Source organism: Cervus canadensis, chromosome 24, assembly GCF_019320065.1.
Source record: "Cervus canadensis isolate Bull #8, Minnesota chromosome 24, ASM1932006v1, whole genome shotgun sequence".
NCBI classification, from domain to species: domain Eukaryota; kingdom Metazoa; phylum Chordata; class Mammalia; order Artiodactyla; family Cervidae; genus Cervus; species Cervus canadensis.
In genome coordinates, this window is record NC_057409.1 from 5,163,005 (window position 1) to 5,180,493 (window position 17,489).

At 46.8% G+C, this 17,489-nt stretch overlaps 1 protein-coding gene across 1 annotated transcript; it reads left to right on the plus strand.

The window, feature by feature from the left end:
- The first annotated feature begins 8,012 nt into the window (after window positions 1-8,012).
- Window positions 8,013-12,455, plus strand: LOC122426550 (SCAN domain-containing protein 1-like). The gene is made up of 2 exons (XM_043445552.1): window positions 8,013-8,172; window positions 11,549-12,455. Exon 2 carries the CDS (start codon window positions 11,581-11,583, stop codon window positions 12,007-12,009), a length of 429 nt encoding a protein of 142 aa, XP_043301487.1. The 5' UTR covers window positions 8,013-8,172; window positions 11,549-11,580; the 3' UTR covers window positions 12,010-12,455.
- The last annotated feature ends 5,034 nt before the right edge of the window (window positions 12,456-17,489 follow it).

Genomic DNA, 17,489 nt, shown 5'->3' on the forward strand with positions numbered 1-17,489 from the left:
CACATCCCAGTTTGCCTGGGAGTGAGGGGATAGGACAGGACTTTTTGTGGTTAAAACCAGGTGAAGGACTTCCCTGGTGGTCCAGTGGTTAAGACTTCGTGCTTCCATGGCAGGGACCAGGGTTCAATCCCTGGTCAGGGAACTAAGATCTTGCGTGCCAGGAGGTGTGGCAGAAAAACAAACCAAAACAAATGGAGTGAGTTCTGGGAAGTTGGACACTTGCAGAACCACATGCACAGCGATTGGCTTTTCAGTGCAGGCCTAAAGGCAGCGTAGAGTCTGCAGAAGTACCGTCCTCACCAGCCCTTTGGGAAGCTCATGGTAGAGAGGGCACGGGCTGTGTATTTTCTGCTTCCACTGATGGGCTGGGGAAGGAGGACTGCAGTCATTCATTCCTTCAACAAGCATTCATTCCTTCAACCTGAGGATGCCCACAGGGAGAAGACAGCATGGTCCCTGCCTGGAAATGGCTCAATATTTAGATAGAAATGAGCATAGCATATCAGAGTCATTCATTAAACATTTACTGGGCAGCTTCTCTGTTGAAAGTTCAGGGCTGAGAGAACAGAGGTGAGCCGGACACGCTCAGGGAGAGCTCTGGCGCAGCGGGGGCGGACATGCAAGGTGGAAGCCGAGGTCAGGGCCCAGAGAGCCACCGCTGACATCCAAAGGACACAAAGACAACTGAATTCTTTCACTCCTATTTCTCCTGAATACCTTGAAACACGGTTCCCACAAGGACACAAATATAACTTTCAATATTAACATTGTTCCATCGCCCCTTCACTTAAAAAAAATTACACTTCTAAAGATAAAAAAAAATCAAACAAACCAAAAAAATTGCACTTCTAGTGTTGAAAAAGTAAAAGACACAACATGACGAAGGTGAAGTCGCTCAGTCGTGTCCGACTCTTTGCGACTCCATGGACTGGAGCCTACCAGGCTCCTCAGTCCATGGAATTTTCCAGGCAAGAATACTTGAGTGGGTTGCCATTTCCTTCTCCAGGGGATCTTCCCGATGAATAATATATAAAACACCCACATAGCTTCTCTCCACAATAAACAAATTTCACGTTTTTGCTTCATATTTTCTAAGATAATAACTATAGCTCAGGTGGAGGCCCTTTTGTACTCTACCCAAGGGTCTTCATCTTCACGCTTGTGGGGTGGCCCACCCAGTATCACTGTTTTTCCCTTGGGGCTAGCAGAGCTGTGTGGAGGAGAGGCTCTGCGCTGCCCCCAATGGACATGTCGTAAGTGTTAGCCACTCAGTCGTGTCCAGCTCTGTGACCGCCAGGCTCCTCTCTCCATGGAATTCTCCAGGCAAGAACACTGGAGTGGGTTGCCATTTCCTTCTCCAGGGGGTCGTCCGGAACCAGGGATCGAACCCAGGTTTTCTGCATTGCAGGCAGACTCTTTACCATCTGAGCCACCAGGGAAATCCAATGCAAGAAATTTACTCTTGGGACTTCCCTGGTAGACCAGTGGTCAAGTCTCCCAGTTTCTACTGCAGGGGGCATGGAGTTAGATCCCTGGTGGGGGAACTAAGATTCTACATGCCAAGCTGTGTGGCCCCTCACAAAATAAAGAAAGAAAGAAAGAAAAAAGAAATATACTCTTGTTCTAAGTATATATTATAAGCTGCTTGAGATATTGGGTGTTTGTTACAGTGACATGGACCTAACCTATCCCCTCTCCTGACTGATAAATGGAGTTTGGTGCTTATCCTTCTGCTCCTTGTTGTTATATTTAGATCATAAGTATAACTATCCATAAACCATATATTACTTTATTTAGTTTTAAAAAAAAATACACACAAAAAAATACATGCATGGCATCTTGCCATATTGATTTTCCGTAACTTGCTTCCTTCACTAAATATTTTCACCCAGTGGTTTTGAGGTCTAATCGATGCTAGTTTCTCTCTCTCCAGTTCGTTGCTGCAAGTTTTGTAGAGTGTGCTATTGCCCAATAACAGCAGGTATTTATCCTTCCCCCCTCCTAATGGACGCTTAGAACAGGGCCAGTTTCTCCTAATTTCAAACAACGCTTCAGTGAACATCCTTGGACATATCTCCAGGCGCACACACGAGAGTGGTTCTAAGGCATATTCCAAGAAGTGGGATGGCTAAGTGGGAGCATGTGCTCATTTCCAGCTTTTCAGTTCAGTTCAGTTCAGTTGCTCAGTCATGTCCAACTCTTTGTGACCCCATGGACTGCAGCACACCAGGCTTTCCTATCCATCAAATTGCTCTCCAAAGAGATTGCATCCATAGTATCTCTTAATACTCTCATTTTTCTTTTCCCATCCACTGGCTCCACATGTTACGACTGCCCCACATTTTTCTCCTAAAACCACCCCTTGGAATCTCAACCATTCCCCCTAAAACGCTTTCCTCCAGTTGCTATCCCCACTCCATCTCCTATGAAAGCTCAGGAACTGGTCTGGCAAGGCCAGAGTGAGGGCAAGGAAGGAGCTGAGTCCTTCCTTGGACTCAAAGACCTCTGCAACACGGGAGTGGGGGAGGACGGGAGAAACTCTGGGTCCAGGATATGATAATCATTTGTATGGAGACAACGCTGGATGACATATGCAACTGCAGACAATGCCGGATGATGTACGCCACTGTCAAGTGTAACCAGGCCATTGTAGTATCTACTTCTTCCCAGTGGGTCAGGGAAGGCCCTCAGACAATTTTCCAAAAATAGCTTTAGGACAAAAAGCAGTCAAACGTGTAAAATTCCATCCCGTGGCTGGGCAATGGGCCCTCAAGGGCCCTCCACCCAGCTTCAGGAGGAGGCTGAGGGCTATGACAGCCTTCTCAGGTATGTGACCAACAGGTAGTTAGGACATCCTGCTAACTATACCTTTCAACCGTACCGAACTAAAATGTTTTTGTTAATTCGAAAAGAAAAAAAAAAAACAGTCAGCTTAAAAAATTCACTTTTTAAATCTTAAGAGTCAACAATTCCATTATTGTTTCCTTTTTCAGAACATTCATATTGGCTCAGGTTTAGAAACTTCCACTTTGGGAAAGATTTGTAAAAATCACCTACAGCCCCATCTCTCTTCCACAACTGCTTCCATCATTTTGATATGCTTTCCTCCACGTTTTCCCCCCCTCATCCATTTCCTTTTTCTTCCCATTTAGAAAACTTATCAATAGTTAGATTTGATGGACATGGACTGAGTGCCTACTGGTATTCTGTGCCAGGCATGGGCAGAGGAGAATGAACCTAACTTGGGTCCAGCCCTCTCAAGCCCACAGTCTGGTCGGGAAGCCGGGGTGGAGGCTTGGCTTGGTATTTTAATGGAGGCCCAGAGGGGTGCAGGGCCCCGGGAGCTGGGGTCACACTGCAGGGGGAAGTTTGGAGTGCTTGACGGCTCTCAGATCCAAGTGATGAGGCATCAAGGCATTCCTACCAAACATGAAGCTGTCAAGTCTTCTGTTGCCAATTATCACCAGTGACGGTGCTGAGAAACCTTATTTTCTAAAAGCAGAGATGGTCAGAAACTTTGAGAACAGAGCATCCCTCTCTGGCCTGGAGGGTTGAAGCCGGATTTTTCAGAGAGAAGCAGCCGGGATTACCAACCCCAGTACAGAGCTTCAGATAAGGGGTTTCTGGACGCAATAGTCTATATCGATCTCAACTTTGTGCAGTCCAAGGAAACAAGACCAGGGATTTGCTTCTCAGCCCAAGTCAAATGTTAACCCTTCTCCACACAATGAGGTTTGCTCTGAGTCTGTCAATGGGGCTTCAGTTCATTTTCACTGAAATTCCACTCTTCTCCCTAATCCTATGATAACCCAGTTTCTTCCTTTGTTTGGCTCCTCTGGGTATTGTCTCCTTAGCTGCATCAGGTTAATAAACCAACCTAATTTTGCTAAATGTTCCCACTGGTCTTTATCAGATTAGCTTGATCGTAAAATCTAAGCCTTCTCTGTACAGTCACTTACCCACTGATTCATTCAGTCAATGTTTACCCAGCCTATGTTCAGAGGTACGTGCTGGAGGCATGGTGAGAGGACAGTCAAGGTCCTTGGCCTTGCGGACCCTACTTCTACTGGAAGAGATAGAAAAGTGAACAGGTAATAAAAACAGGGGAACAGGGCTTCCCTGGTGGTCCAGTGGTTAAGAATCCGCCTGCCAATGCAGGGGACATGGGTTTGATCCCTGGTCTGGGAAGATTCCATATGCATTGGGGCAACTAAGCCAGAGTTCCAGAACGACAGAGCCTGCACTCTAGAGTATGCACTCCACAAGAGGAGCACTACAAAAAAAAAAAAAAACAAGAGGAGCTCTGCAGTGAGAAGCCCGCTCACTGCAACTGAAGAGAAGCCAGAGAACAGCAATGAAGACCTAGCTATAAATCAATAAAAAAACAACAAAACCAAAACAACAACAACAATAAAAAAGGAGTATCAGGCTATAAAGGAACTGGATGGGTGCCTTTGGAAGGGCAGGGAATTCCTGGCAGTCCAGTGGTTAGGGCTCCACCCTTCCACTGCATGGGGCATGGGTTTGACCTCTGGTTGGGGAACTTAGACCCCACACATTAAGAAAAAAAAAAATAAGAGGAAGAAGAAGGGCAGGGCAGTGAAGGCTGCTTTAGAGAGGCTACGTTTGAGCTAGAATGTGGGTGAGCAGATCTCCAAAAAAAGCACTACAAGCAGAGATCAGCAAAAGAGGTGAAGATGAGCTTGTGTGACGATGAGATTGTCAGGGGCACAGAATAACAAGAAGGTCAGTGTGTCCCATCTTTTTATCCTTTTATACAGTTCACGGGGTTCTCACGGCAAGTACACTGGAGTGATTTGTCATTCCCTCCTCCAGTGGATCACGTTTTGTCAGAACTCTCCACTATGACCCGTCCATCTTCGACGGCCCTGCATGGCATGGCTCATAGCTTCACTGAGTTATGCAAGCCCCTTCGCCACGACAAGGCAATGATCCATGAAGGGGTAACAGAAGCAGAAGAGATCAAGAAGAGAGAGCAAGAATACACAGAACTGTACAAAAAAGATCTTAATGACTCAGATAACCATGAGGCTGTGGTCACTCATGCAGAGACAGACATTCTGGAGTATGAAGTCAAGTGAGAGCCTCAGGAAGCACTGCTGACAATAAAACTAGTGGAGGTGATGAAATTCCAGCAGAGCTATGTAATATTCTAAAAGATGATGCATTAAAGTGCTGCACTCAATATGTCAGCAAATTTAGAAAACTCAGCAGTGGCCACAAGGCTGGAAAAGGTCAATCCTCATCCCAGCTCCCAAGAAGGGGAGTACTAAGGACTGTTTAAACCACCAGACAATTGCACTCATCTCCCATGCTAGTAAGGTTATGCTCTAAATCCTTCAAGCTAGGCTTCAGCATTATGTAAACCGAGAACGTCCAGATGTTCAATCTGGGTTTAGAAAAGGCAGAACCAGAGATTGAATTGCCAACATCCACTGGATCACAAAGCAAGAGAATTCCAGAAAAACACCTACCTCTGTTTCATTAACTAGGCTAATGCCTTTGACTGTGTGGATCATAACAAATTGTGAAAAATTCTTTAAAGAGATGGGAATACCAGACCATCTTACCTGTCTCCTGAGAAACCTGTATGCAGGTCAAGAAGGAATAGCTAGAACCTTGTATTGAACAACTGACTGGTTCAAGATTGAGAAAGGAATACAAGGCTGTTTATTGCACCCTGCTTGTTTAACTTATACACAGACCATATCATACAAAATGCCGGGCTGTATGAGTTAACAAGCTGAAGTCAAGATTGCTGGGAGAAATATCAACAACCTCAGATATGCAGATGATACCATTCTAATGGCAGAAAGCAAAGAGGAACTAAAGAACCTCTTGATGAGGGTGAATGAGGAGAGTGAAAAAAGCTGGTTTAAAACTCAATATTAAAAAAACTAAGATCATGGCAACTGGTCCCATCACTTCATGACAAATAGAAGGGGAAAAGGAGGAAGCAGTGACAGATTTCCGCTTCTTGGGCTCTAAAATCACTGCAGATGGTGACTGCAGCCCTGAAGTTAGAAGATGACTGCTTCTTGGCAGGAAAGCTATGACAGACCTAGACAGTGTGTTAAAAAGCAAAGACATCATTTTGCCAACAAAGGTCCATATAGTCAAGGCCATGGTCTTTCCAGTAGTCATGTATGGATGTGGGAGCTGGACCATAAAGAAGGCAGAGTGCCAAAAAATTGATGTTTTTGAATTGCGGTGCTGGAGAAGACTCTTGAGAATCCCTTGGACAGCAAGGAGATCAAACCAGTCAATCTTAAAGGAAATCAATCCTGAATACTCATTGGAAAGACTGATGCTGAATTTGAAGCTTGAATAGTTTGGCCACCTGATGTGAACAGCAGACTCATTTGAAATGATCCTGCTGCTGGGAATGACTGAAGGCAGAAGGGAGAAGAGGGCAATAGAGGATGAGATGGTTGGCTGGCATCACCGATTTAATGGACATGAACTTGGGCAGACTCCGGGAGATGGTGAGGAACAGGGAAGCCTGGCATGTTGCCGTCCATGGGTCACGAAGACTTGGACACGACTTGGCGACTGAACATTAGTGTGTCAGCTGATGGAGTGAACGGGAGGGTCGGGAGAGATGAGGGAATAGGGCAAAATACAGAGTTTAAACTTTTCTCTCAATGACATAGTAATCGTATGCAGAACCACAATGTACATACTTTCCTTATAAACCTGTAGAACTGGAGCTGCTCTGGGACCCAAAGGGCTGTTCCCCTTCCCCCATCCCTCTCACCTGAGCAGTTTTTTGAAACATTCCCAAAGAACCTAAGAATTGAAGGGGGGAATGACAATCGGAAGTTCCTAAACTAGTTCAACCCCCTCATTTTACAGATGGGAAAACCAAGTCAAAGAGGAGGTAAATGTGGAAACTGCACTGTAGGAGTGAGTGGGGGAAGGACCCACAGCCACTAGGGGAGGTAGGGGTAGGGCCATGGCAAGGAGCCCTGGTTCTCCAACCACCTACTTGAGTACCTAGCCATCTAGGAGTTTACAGAAGACAAAAGTCATATCTTCCCTTCCCCAGGGACACTGGGTCTGGGGTGATAACCCAGCAGGAGGCACTGAGATGCCCCTCTTAGTTTCCTAGCCCATCCCATTTAGATAGGAGAATGCAAAGGCCAAGTTCTTTCCCTTAAGGATTAAGAGCGAACTGGGAAGGCTGCCTTGGTTAGCATCTCCGCACTTCCTCTTACAAGCTGTGCTATTTAACCTGTGTGCCCAGACTTAAACCGGCATAGTAAAAATTCGAAATTTCAGTTCCTAAGGCATCACGGACTCAAGGGACATGAGTTTGAGTAAACTCCAGGAGTTGGTGATGGACAGGGAGGCCTGGCGTGCTGCAGTCTGTGGGGTCGCAAAGAGTCAGACACGACTGAGTGACTGAACTGGACCACTGCAATTGGGAAGGTCTTGAGGAAGAGAGACACAGGACTAAGATTTAGCCTCCTACGCACAAGGGGTCTCCCCCAGGAGGGACTGCCAAAGCCCCACGGGCACATGCCCCACTATCTGGGTGGGTCTACGTGGGTACACGAAGACACTTAATAGACTGTGCCCTCTGTCCATCTGAAGTGACTCCACGGGAAGCCATACCGATCACTGTCTCCCAACAGCAGCCAGCCAGCCCTCTAATTTGGTTTCTTTGCTCTGGGTGGTGCAAAGGATCAAGGGTGTAACCTCAGGGCGGGGCGCTGACTCAGCTGCGGGCAGGCTCCAGGAGTGTCTCAATTCCTGCTGCATCCTCTTTCCATTCTGTTGGGCAAATAACTGCGGGTGAGAAAGGCAAAGGTCTTCCCTGCACTGGAAGAGCTCCTAGGCCGGACGCACCTCTTCGCTCAGTCGGGAGCACTGGGGACCGAGGGAGGCCAAGAGACCAGCAGGGGTTAAGACCATGGAGCTACAGGGAACCGCCAAGGCCTAGAGAGACCCCGCCTCCCCCTGCCTTGGAACCCGGTTTCCCCTTCCGCTTCCAGATTTCGGGCGGGGCGTGACTTCCGGTTCCGGCGGTGGGCTACAAAGCTCGGCGCCGAGCAGCTGGCTTCCCTTTCCCGGAGCTGGTGGCGGGGCTTGGCCTCTCGCTCCTCTCCTTCCCCCGTTCACCCGGCCTTCCGAGGGGCACCTGCGCAGGTGAACGCCCCTTCCCGCCCCCTGCACCTCCCTCCTCCGCCGCGCACCGCAGGGTGGGAGCGGGCGGCCGGGGCGGCGGCCCTGGGAGTGGGGAGGCCCTTGCCTGTGGGGTGTGCCGACTGGTCGGCCTGGCGTGGCCTTGGGGCCCCGCTAAATGTCCCAAACAGGAGGATGACCAGTTCTGGATTCCCCAGATGCGCCTTTTCCGGCCGGATCTCGACCGTCTGAACCGCACCCAGGTGGTGGGAGGAGTCAGACCCAGGTCCCTGCCGAGACGCCGGGGATTTTGTACTGGGCTGGGTGGTCCCGCCACTTCCTATCCTTGTGACCTTGGGCAAGTCCCCTTTCCCCGAACCTCAGTTTGTTTATCTGTGAAATGGAAATGACAGTAACGGCCCTACTGGGTTCTCGGGCAGCACTCGATGACGGAAAGCTACTGAGGACCGTGTGGCCCGTAAAATTCAACAAATGGAGCGGTGGAAGCTGCTTGTTAAAATGGAGAAAACTGGGGCGGTAGAGAGTCTTATCGAGAGTTTAACCTGAGTGGCTAAGAGAATCGCGTAGAGAATGTGAAACGCACAGTATCAGATAGGAGATGAGGGTTTCCTAAGCTAGAGTTATTGACTGGTGAGGATAAGCATTCTGTATGGCAGTTGGCCTTCTCAAACTGATTGGGTTTGGAAGCTGGGTAAATAGTGGAGCTAATCACCATGTTCCAAAGCCAGCTTTGAAAACCGGCCTGTTGATAGTTGAGACTTCTAGAAGTCGGGTTTGGGAACGAGAAAAATTAGTAAAAGGGTGTTTTTCTAAAGGGATTAGGGGTTTTCTCAGAACAGTTTTGAGCTGGAGGGGAAAACCTGAAATGTTTTCTCCCTCTTGAGTTGTCATGAAAGTAGCATGCTGCTGCTGCTAAGTCACTTCAGTCGTGTCCGACTGTGCGACCCCATAGACGGCAGCCCACCAGGCCCCTCCTTCCCTGGAATTCTCCAGGCAAGAATACTGGAGTGGGTTGCCATTTCCTTCTCCAGTGCATGAAAGCGAAGTCACGCAGTCGTGTCCTACTCTTAGCGATACCATGGACTGCAGCCTACCAGGCTCTTCTGTCCATGGGATTTTCCAGGAAAGAGTACTGGAGTGAAAGTAGCGTAGATGTAGTTAAAAAGAAGACAGTATAGAAAGGTATAAGAAAAATGTTTCCCACTTTTACTGTTTTCCTCAGAGGTAAAAAGAATTTCTTTGATAACCTCCCCGGTACTGTTTATATATACATCAGGTCGTATGTGCTTATGTGTATGTGTTTTTAATTTCCCCAGATGAGATTATAATATACATATTGATCTGCACCTGGGGGAGGAGTGCTATATTATGGAAAACTTTAAATATCGGCTCTCATAGGCCTCTTTCATTTCTTCCAGAGCTGCATAGTATTCTGCTGAGTGGCTGACAGTGCTTTAATCATTTCCTTGTTGATAAGGGCTTCCCTGTGGCTCAGTGGTAAAGAATCTGCCTGCAATGCAGGGAACACAAGAGACACAGATTCATTCTCTGGGTGGGGAAAATCCCATGGAGAAAGAAATGGCAACCCACTCCAGTATCTTGCCTGGGAAATCTCATGGACAGAGTAGCCTGGTGGGCTGCAATCCATGGGGTCTTGAAAGAGGCGGACACAACTTAGCGACTAAACAACATCTTAACCACATTCCTGTTGCTGGCTTAAGTTGTTCCCAAGGTTTTGCTTTTATACAGTTTCGTCCAACCTTTCCTTGACTCTTTCCCTTTTATTCAAGGCACCCCTTAGTTTGGGGGATATTCTGCTTTTTTCTTTCTCATCCCCGTGGTATAGTTAACTTATTTTGGGGAATGAGCACACCCTGTTGATTGAACAGAAACCCAGATAAAGGAAGTGACATATTCCAAAAATACCTCCTACCAGGTCTAGAATCAGTTCAGAGCTCCTAGAGGGACTTAGCTGGTGGTGGACTCTACTTCCAGTGCAGGAGGCCTGGGTTCAATCCCTAGTCAGGGAACTGGGTTCTACTTGCCATAACTTAAGAGTTCCCATGCTGCAGCTAAGGATCCTACATGCCTCAAGTAAGACCTGGTGCAGCCAAATAAATAAAATAAATATTAAAAAAGTTCTTAGAAAATGGATCAGTGAATGTTTAGAGACCAGGTGATTAGGAGCCACAAACCATTTAATTCAAGGCAGCTGGTCAGTGTTAGGATTGTCGGCTTCTATAAGTTGTTGCCCAGGGAACAGATTTGAGACTCTGGTGTAGGAAGGATTTTAAATCTCAACACTTATGTAGTGTTGATACAGTAAGAAAGGGCTGATCCTTGGGGGAGGTGGTAATAATGAAAAAAAGGTGATCTTTGTAAACTGACTTCATAAGGATTATAATCTTTGGATATCCCTGCTGTGACAACATAGTCATTTCTATACTGTCATCTTAAGTCTCTTTTTTTTCTTGTAAATTAACATAGAATGTGGTTTTCCTGTAAATAATTCCTCTTTGGACTGGGCCCTGACTTAAATGAAGCAAAACCTTTTCTTCCCCAGCCTTTCACAGGTGTTTGGTTTACCCATCAGAACCCCCATCTCCCTTCTTCCCACTACAGCTGGTTTGCTAATCCTGGAGCTCCCAAACATCTAACGAGTCAGAAATCCATGTTGCAAGGATTCTTACAAGTTCAATTCCTCATACTTTGAGGCAGCTTAGGATCTTTATCTTAACATAAAAGCTTTTTTCCTTTGTTTTAAATTGCCATAGACTCCACCCTGATGGTAGCTCCTAAAGTACTTTTTTTTTTTTTTTTAACACTTGCTATTCTTTCATCATCATAAAAGATGGGAGGAGACAAAAAAGACGACAGAGTGTATGAAAATGAACAGGCTTTTTTCCCTCTGTGTTAGCGTTTCTTCATAATTTGCTTTTAAGCATAGCAAATACTCCGTAAAAGTGGTTTGGAGGAAGCAAACCATGATTTTATTTTATTTATTTATTTTTTAACCTTTCATGAAATCTTTAACCATGATTTTAAACTTTTCCCCCTACAAGTCATGTGCATATGTGTTTGTATTGGGGGGATACTGGATGAAAGATTTCTCCAGCTGGCAAGGCCAGCATTCTTGACTCTTTCTGCTTTGAGAATCTACATCTTACATTTTGGTAAGCTGTTGACACACTTTCTCAACTGTGTCCATTGATCCAACAAGAGAGAACAAAAGTGGAATTTCTTATAACTTTATTAATATTGAAAAGCTGTTGGAACCTAGGCCTCTCCTAGTTGATGGACCAGATCCTTGAGATCAGGGAGGTTTTAACATCCTTTAAGGTTTGTTTTTGTTGAGCCTGACTTTTCTCTTTGTGCCTAGGAGTCTGAAAAATCCTTTTGCAGAGGTCTAGGATGGAGACTGAAGGGTATCCAGAGATGCAAAGAGATGGAGAAGTCCAGAATGATGAAATAAGGTCACCACCAAATGATATGGCTGAGGAGCCAGAAGGCATCCTGGTAGCGCCGCCCCAGGTCCAGGTCCCAGCAGAGAGCCCGGATGAAGACTCTGAAGACGACCTGGAGACCGTGCCCCTAAGGAGGCCTCTCAACCCTGCAGCCTCCAGGCAGAGGTTCCGGGAGTTCCGCTATGAAGATGCAGCTGGGCCCAGGGATGTCCTGAGACATCTCCAGGAGCTTGCCGGACAGTGGCTGCGACCTGATATTCACACGAAGGAGCAGATTGTGGAAATGCTGGTGCAGGAGCAATTCCAGGCTGTCCTCCCTGAGGAGCTCAGAGCTTGGGCACTGAGGTGTCAGCCTGGGGTCAGAATCACTGGCTAAAATCTCACTGCTGCTTTTTCAGCCTACATATGAGAAGTGACCAAAGGCTCTCTTTGTTGCAAATCCAACTGCAGTCATGAGAAATCTGAACCTTGATTTTCTTTGAGCTTGCCTTTGCTAGCTGTAATAAGAATCAATGAAAACCTTTTTTTCTTTTTTTTGCCTGAAGCAGCGCTCTTTCCTGGCAGTGTGAACTCCAAAATGAGTTTCCCTGCCCTATTGTAAGGACAATCAGTCTGCTGCTTGTTTTTGCTCTGCTGAATGCCTCCCCTTTTGCACTTTGTGACACGCTTTAATATAGAGTTTTTATGTATCCAAAGAGATGATTGCTTCAACTTTAATATTCTTGATTCTTGCTGTGGTGGCTTGAATGGAAGCTTCTGTAACCCCACCAGTAACTCATTTGGGGTGTCCTTGAAGTATTAAAGTTTGATTCTTAATAAAAATGTCCTGTGGTGATTTACCAGTCTGGCTCTTAGTTGTCAGCATTTGAGAAAGGTGGGATAATTATCAGGAGTAGATATGAGCTGGAGATAAGAACTACGTGGCATTTGCTGAGCTGGCGAATAGAAACAGGCCTGGCTTTTGTTTTCAAAGTCAGCATCTAAAATTGGGCAAAACCGAGAAGGGAAAGGGGTCAGAAGAGGTAAGTAACTCTCAGGCTGGGCTGTTTGATTTGCTCTTTGTCCATTTCCTTATCTTCCGCAGCTCATCTTCCTGCAAGAGAACTCGCCCTAAACCATCTGAAGTTCTGTTCTTCCTGGAGCAGCGGTCATCCTGGCTTTGTGTGTAGAGTTCTGTACTTTGCTTTGCAGCTGAAACAGCAGTAGCTGTGATTGTGACAGGCAGAGAGGAAACAGCAGCTTCTTCCCCAGCATGACCCAGTCTTGAGGAACCTTTCTGCCTCTGCAGCCTGGCTTTTGGGATAGGGGCTGCTTAGCTCCATGCTGGGACTCAAGTTCGATTCTGCTGATGTTTGCTGAGTACTTCCTGGGCCTCTGGGACTCTTCTCGATGCTAGAATCCCAAGTGGCACAGCAGTCAAGAATCTGCCTGCCAGTGCAGGAGACGGGTTCAGTCCCTGGGTGGGGAAGATCCCCTGGAGAATCCCATGGGCTGAGGGGCCTGGCAGGCTACAGTCCATAGGGTTGCAAAGAGTCAGAAATGACTGAGCACACACAAATACAAAACCCAATTTCAGGGACTTGGCTGGGCACAGTGAATAGGAATCTGCCTGCCAGCGCAGGAGACAGGTTCGATCCCTTACATACCTGGGAGCAACTAAGCCCTTGTGCCCTAACTGCTGAGCCTGTGCTGCAACTACTGAAACCTATGTGCTCTAGAGCCTGTGCTCTGCAACACGAGAAGCCACTGCCCAGAAATCTGCACAGCAACGAAGAGGAGCCCTCACTTGCCGCGACTAGAGAAGGCCCTCACAAAGCAGTGAAGACCCAGTGCAGCCATAAATAAAAAATTTAAATGTAAAGCCCAACTTTAAGGAAATGTATTGCTTCTAAGGAGAGGAAGAAGCCATCAAAATGCATCGTTAGAAATGCTGGAGTAAAGCTAGTCTTTTTTGGCATCTGATTTTGAGACAGCACTAAGAAAACACATTTTGTGGGTTTGGTTTGGTTTGGTTTTTTTAAGTTAAAGAGGAAATAGCCGAGTCAGGGAAGTGGCATTTTTATTGAACTTTAGAAGGAGTCAGAGATCACTGAACAGAAGGCACACCTTTTGTAAAGGCATGGGAACGGGAGGGCGTACAGTGTTTGGGGAATAACTCTCATTGACTGGGTTAAGCTCTCTAAGTAAAATTTCACATTGGCGATGGAGTAGCAGTGATAGTGTCATAGTATCTTCAGTACTTCCATTTGTTCCAGACATTCTGAAGGTATTTCCTTTAATCTGCAGGGATTAGGAACTCCTGGTATTAATTTCCTGACCTCCAGTTTCTCAGATGCTTTGATGGCCTAGAATTTGGGATGCAAGTAAAAGACCAGAGTTACCAAGTGGACCTAAATGTTTTCACCTGTGGGATTTTAAAATAGCTGAGGTTTCCTGAATCCCTTAGCACAGATTTTTCAGCCTTGGCAATTTGGGGCCAGGTAATTCCTTTTTGTGGGGGCTTGTCCTGTGGATTCTAGGGTATTTAAAAGCATCTTTATCTTCTGCTCACTAGATTCGAGTAATACCCGCTAGGTGTGACAACCCAAAATGTCTCCTTTGCCCCTGGTTGAAAACCACTGACTTTTGGTAGGAGACTTCATCCAGACATGTCCCAGATTAGACTTTGGTCCACGGTCTCTTAAGCTTAACGTTGGATTGAGAAGCCGTTGGAAGACTTGTGTAAACTCGGCTTTATGGTTCCTTTTTTTTCCTTCAAATTTTCTGTTGGAGGATAATTGTAAAGCACTCTCCTATGTGTGAGGTATTTCTCTGGCTTTTTTCATCTTTATCTTGAAAGTGAAAGTCGCTCAGTTGTGTCCCACTCTTTGCGACCCCGTGGACTATACAGTCCATGGAATTGTCCAGGCCATAATACTGGAGTGGGTAGCCTTTCCCTTCTCCAGGGGATCTTCCCAACCCAGGGATTGAACCCAGGTCTCCTGCACTGCAGGCGGATTCTTTACCAGCTGAGCCACACAGGACGCCCAGTCTAAAATAACATGTCTTAGATTCATTTGACACAAAAAGTATGAAAAAAACAAGCATGGTCCATAATTCACTTCCTAAGTAACTCCTGTTGACATTTTTTAATGCTCCCCGTGCTGCCTGCCAGTCTCCTTTCCTCTTTCTGTCCTCCCAGCAGATTGTAAGCTCTGTGATAGCAGTGTTGGCATCTTGCCTTGTCCTCTACCCAAGGGTTCCCAGCCTTCAGGATCTAATGCCTGACAATCTGAGGTGGAGCTGATGTAACAAGAATAGAAAGTAAAAAATATATATATGTAAATTTATATATATATATATATATATGTTTTTCTTGCCTAGTAAGCCTTAGCAGTCTTTTGCTATCAACCTACAAAGATTTATTAAAAAAAATTTTTTTAGCAGTTGCATAGTATTCTGTATGGCTAATACCTAGCCTTATACTTTTCATTAAAAAAAAATGCAAGATAGGGGGTTTAGGTATGGAGGTGAACCTCCAAAGCACAAGTGAGGCTTACAGAGGTAAGTTAGAGAGCCAGAACTCAAACCAGAACTGGTAAAATGCCCAGCACTATCTCCCAGCAACCTGTTAGTACCAACACTTTCTCATGGACATGAACTTGTAGATGCAGATCCTTAACCCCAAACAAACCCAGGAAGAGGAGAGGCTGGAGTCCATCTCCATTCCATCTGGCCCTAGTCCCATGCCCTTGCCACGAGGTCACGCTGCCTGGGTACTAAAGAGTAAACCAAGTGTTTCAAGGGCCCAGTGGAGACGTGCGGGGACAGTCAGTCCCTAACTCTAGTGCCGCTCCTCCAGAGGTGGTTCCGGTGCTTTCTCCACCCCGTAGAGTACTTCTCACCGCTGACAGTCACTGTCATTTCTGGAGTCAATCTAGATACCAATTCTAAAGAACGCTGTTTCTTTCTAATACTTATTTTTTGGTTGCACTGGGTCTTTGTTGCTGCCTGTGGCCTTTCTCTGTTTGCAGCAAGCAGGGGTTACTCTTCATCACGGTGCATGGGCTTCTCGTCGCGGTGGCCTCCCTTTGCAGAGCACAGGCTCTAGGCGCACAGGCTCAGTAGTTGTGGCACACAGGCTTAGTTGCTCCGAGAGAATGTAGACTCTTCCCAGGTCAGGGATCAGACCAGTGTCCCCTGCATTGGTAGGCGGATTCTTAACCACCGGACCACCAGGGGAGTCCAAGAACACTTTCAATTCTGTGAGTGATGGAGCAAGAGGAGGACGATGTAGAGGAGCTGGAGGGGAGAATTTCTAAAAGTCTCCTGTGCCTGACTTGCCCTCTGTGATTATTTTGACTCCAGTTCCACCGTTTCACCTAGTCACTGAAAAGTGCTCCTGCCAGATGGCTGCTGGTGAAAACCAGTGTACAGACCACAAGGTAACACGAGACTCCTAGCAACTGGCTGGAGCCATGGAAAAATGTGTCATCTGTTGGACAGCTGCACCCTGAGCAGTGAGTGGGTGCCAGGCCCTGGTTGCTGGAAAGGGGGCCAACTCCAGAGGCTGGGTGGGGGGCAGAGTCCCCCCTCGTGGTGGTGGTGACTGCAGGATTCGAGTGTAGCTGGCCTTCCTAAGAGCAGCACACGTGCCGCTCACTGCAAGAGGCAGCTTGTGGCGCTCTCACTACGGCTCACTACAGCGCTCTCGACAATGAGTTGACTATTTTGCTAAGCATTTTCCACCCACCACCATGCATTTATTGGCCATTTCCCTTGGCCTGAAATGTCCCACCCCTCTGCCTCCCCCATCTTTGCCAGCCTACTCCTATTCATTGTTTATGAGGCGGATAGCCATGGTCACCTTCACGAAGCCGCCTTTGATTTCTGCCTTGAGTCAGCATTTGAATCCCTCTTGTGAGCTCCTATAACACCTTCCCTCTAGCTCTAAATGCCCGCTCATTCAGCCAATATGCATTGTGTACCCAGTATGCCAAGGCCCGTGCTAAGGATCACATGCAGTGTCTAGTTTGTATCCCCAGCAGATTGTGAGCCCCACCTAGAGGGAATCTATTCTTGGCCTCTAACACACGACCTGCACATGACATCCTCTAGAAATAGTTTATTTTGTAGAAGACTCATGGTTGCGTCCTAATTTAAGGTGCTTCCTTCTTAGTGAACACAAATGACTGGAATTCATGGGAAACGAGTGAGATTATTAATTCCTGTTTAATTGGAGATTTTTATTATCCCTGTTTAAAATGGAGATGATGGTGAAAATAAACCCCCGAAGAAAAGAGGAAGGTTCCACTCAGTCTTCACTGGGGTGGCTGGCTTCCCTCTCCGTTTTGCACCTGATGTTGCAGTGAGGTGAGGTTAAAACAGCCCTTGGCTGGCTCTGTTTGAAAGCTCCAGGGCCCCCTGGGTGCCTAGCAACAAGCTGACTGCCCAGAATAGTGATTTTGAAGCTGGGTGTGTCTTCTGGGCAGGAAGCCACCACCACCACCAAAACAGCCAGGGCCTCGCCTTCACTTCCTCTGGGCCAAAGCTCCGCCTTCACTTGGGGCCAGAACTAAGTGTTTTGGAGCCGTGTCTTAGCACAAATGGGATGTTCCTAGTAAAGGTAACTCCCGCACTTTCAAGGTGTGTGATCTCAGACAAGTCTTGTCACCTCTCTGAGCTCCGGTTCCCACACCTGTCTTGTTTCATATTCCCACCTCGGGTCACCCTAGCTCAGCACAGAGACATTCTGTATATGCTGTGCTGTATGCTAAATGGTCTGTATCGTAGCTGAATCTGCCTGGTAAAGGGAAGGTTCATCGAGTGATCCTTCTCAGCTGTCTCTTTGATCTTTTCCTTCCTCCTGAGCCCGTC

Excerpts from the sequence above, each read along its gene's own strand:
- LOC122426550 (XM_043445552.1), top strand. The coding sequence starts at position 11,581 with ATGGAGACTGAAGGGTATCCAGAGATGCAAAGAGATGGAGAAGTCCAG.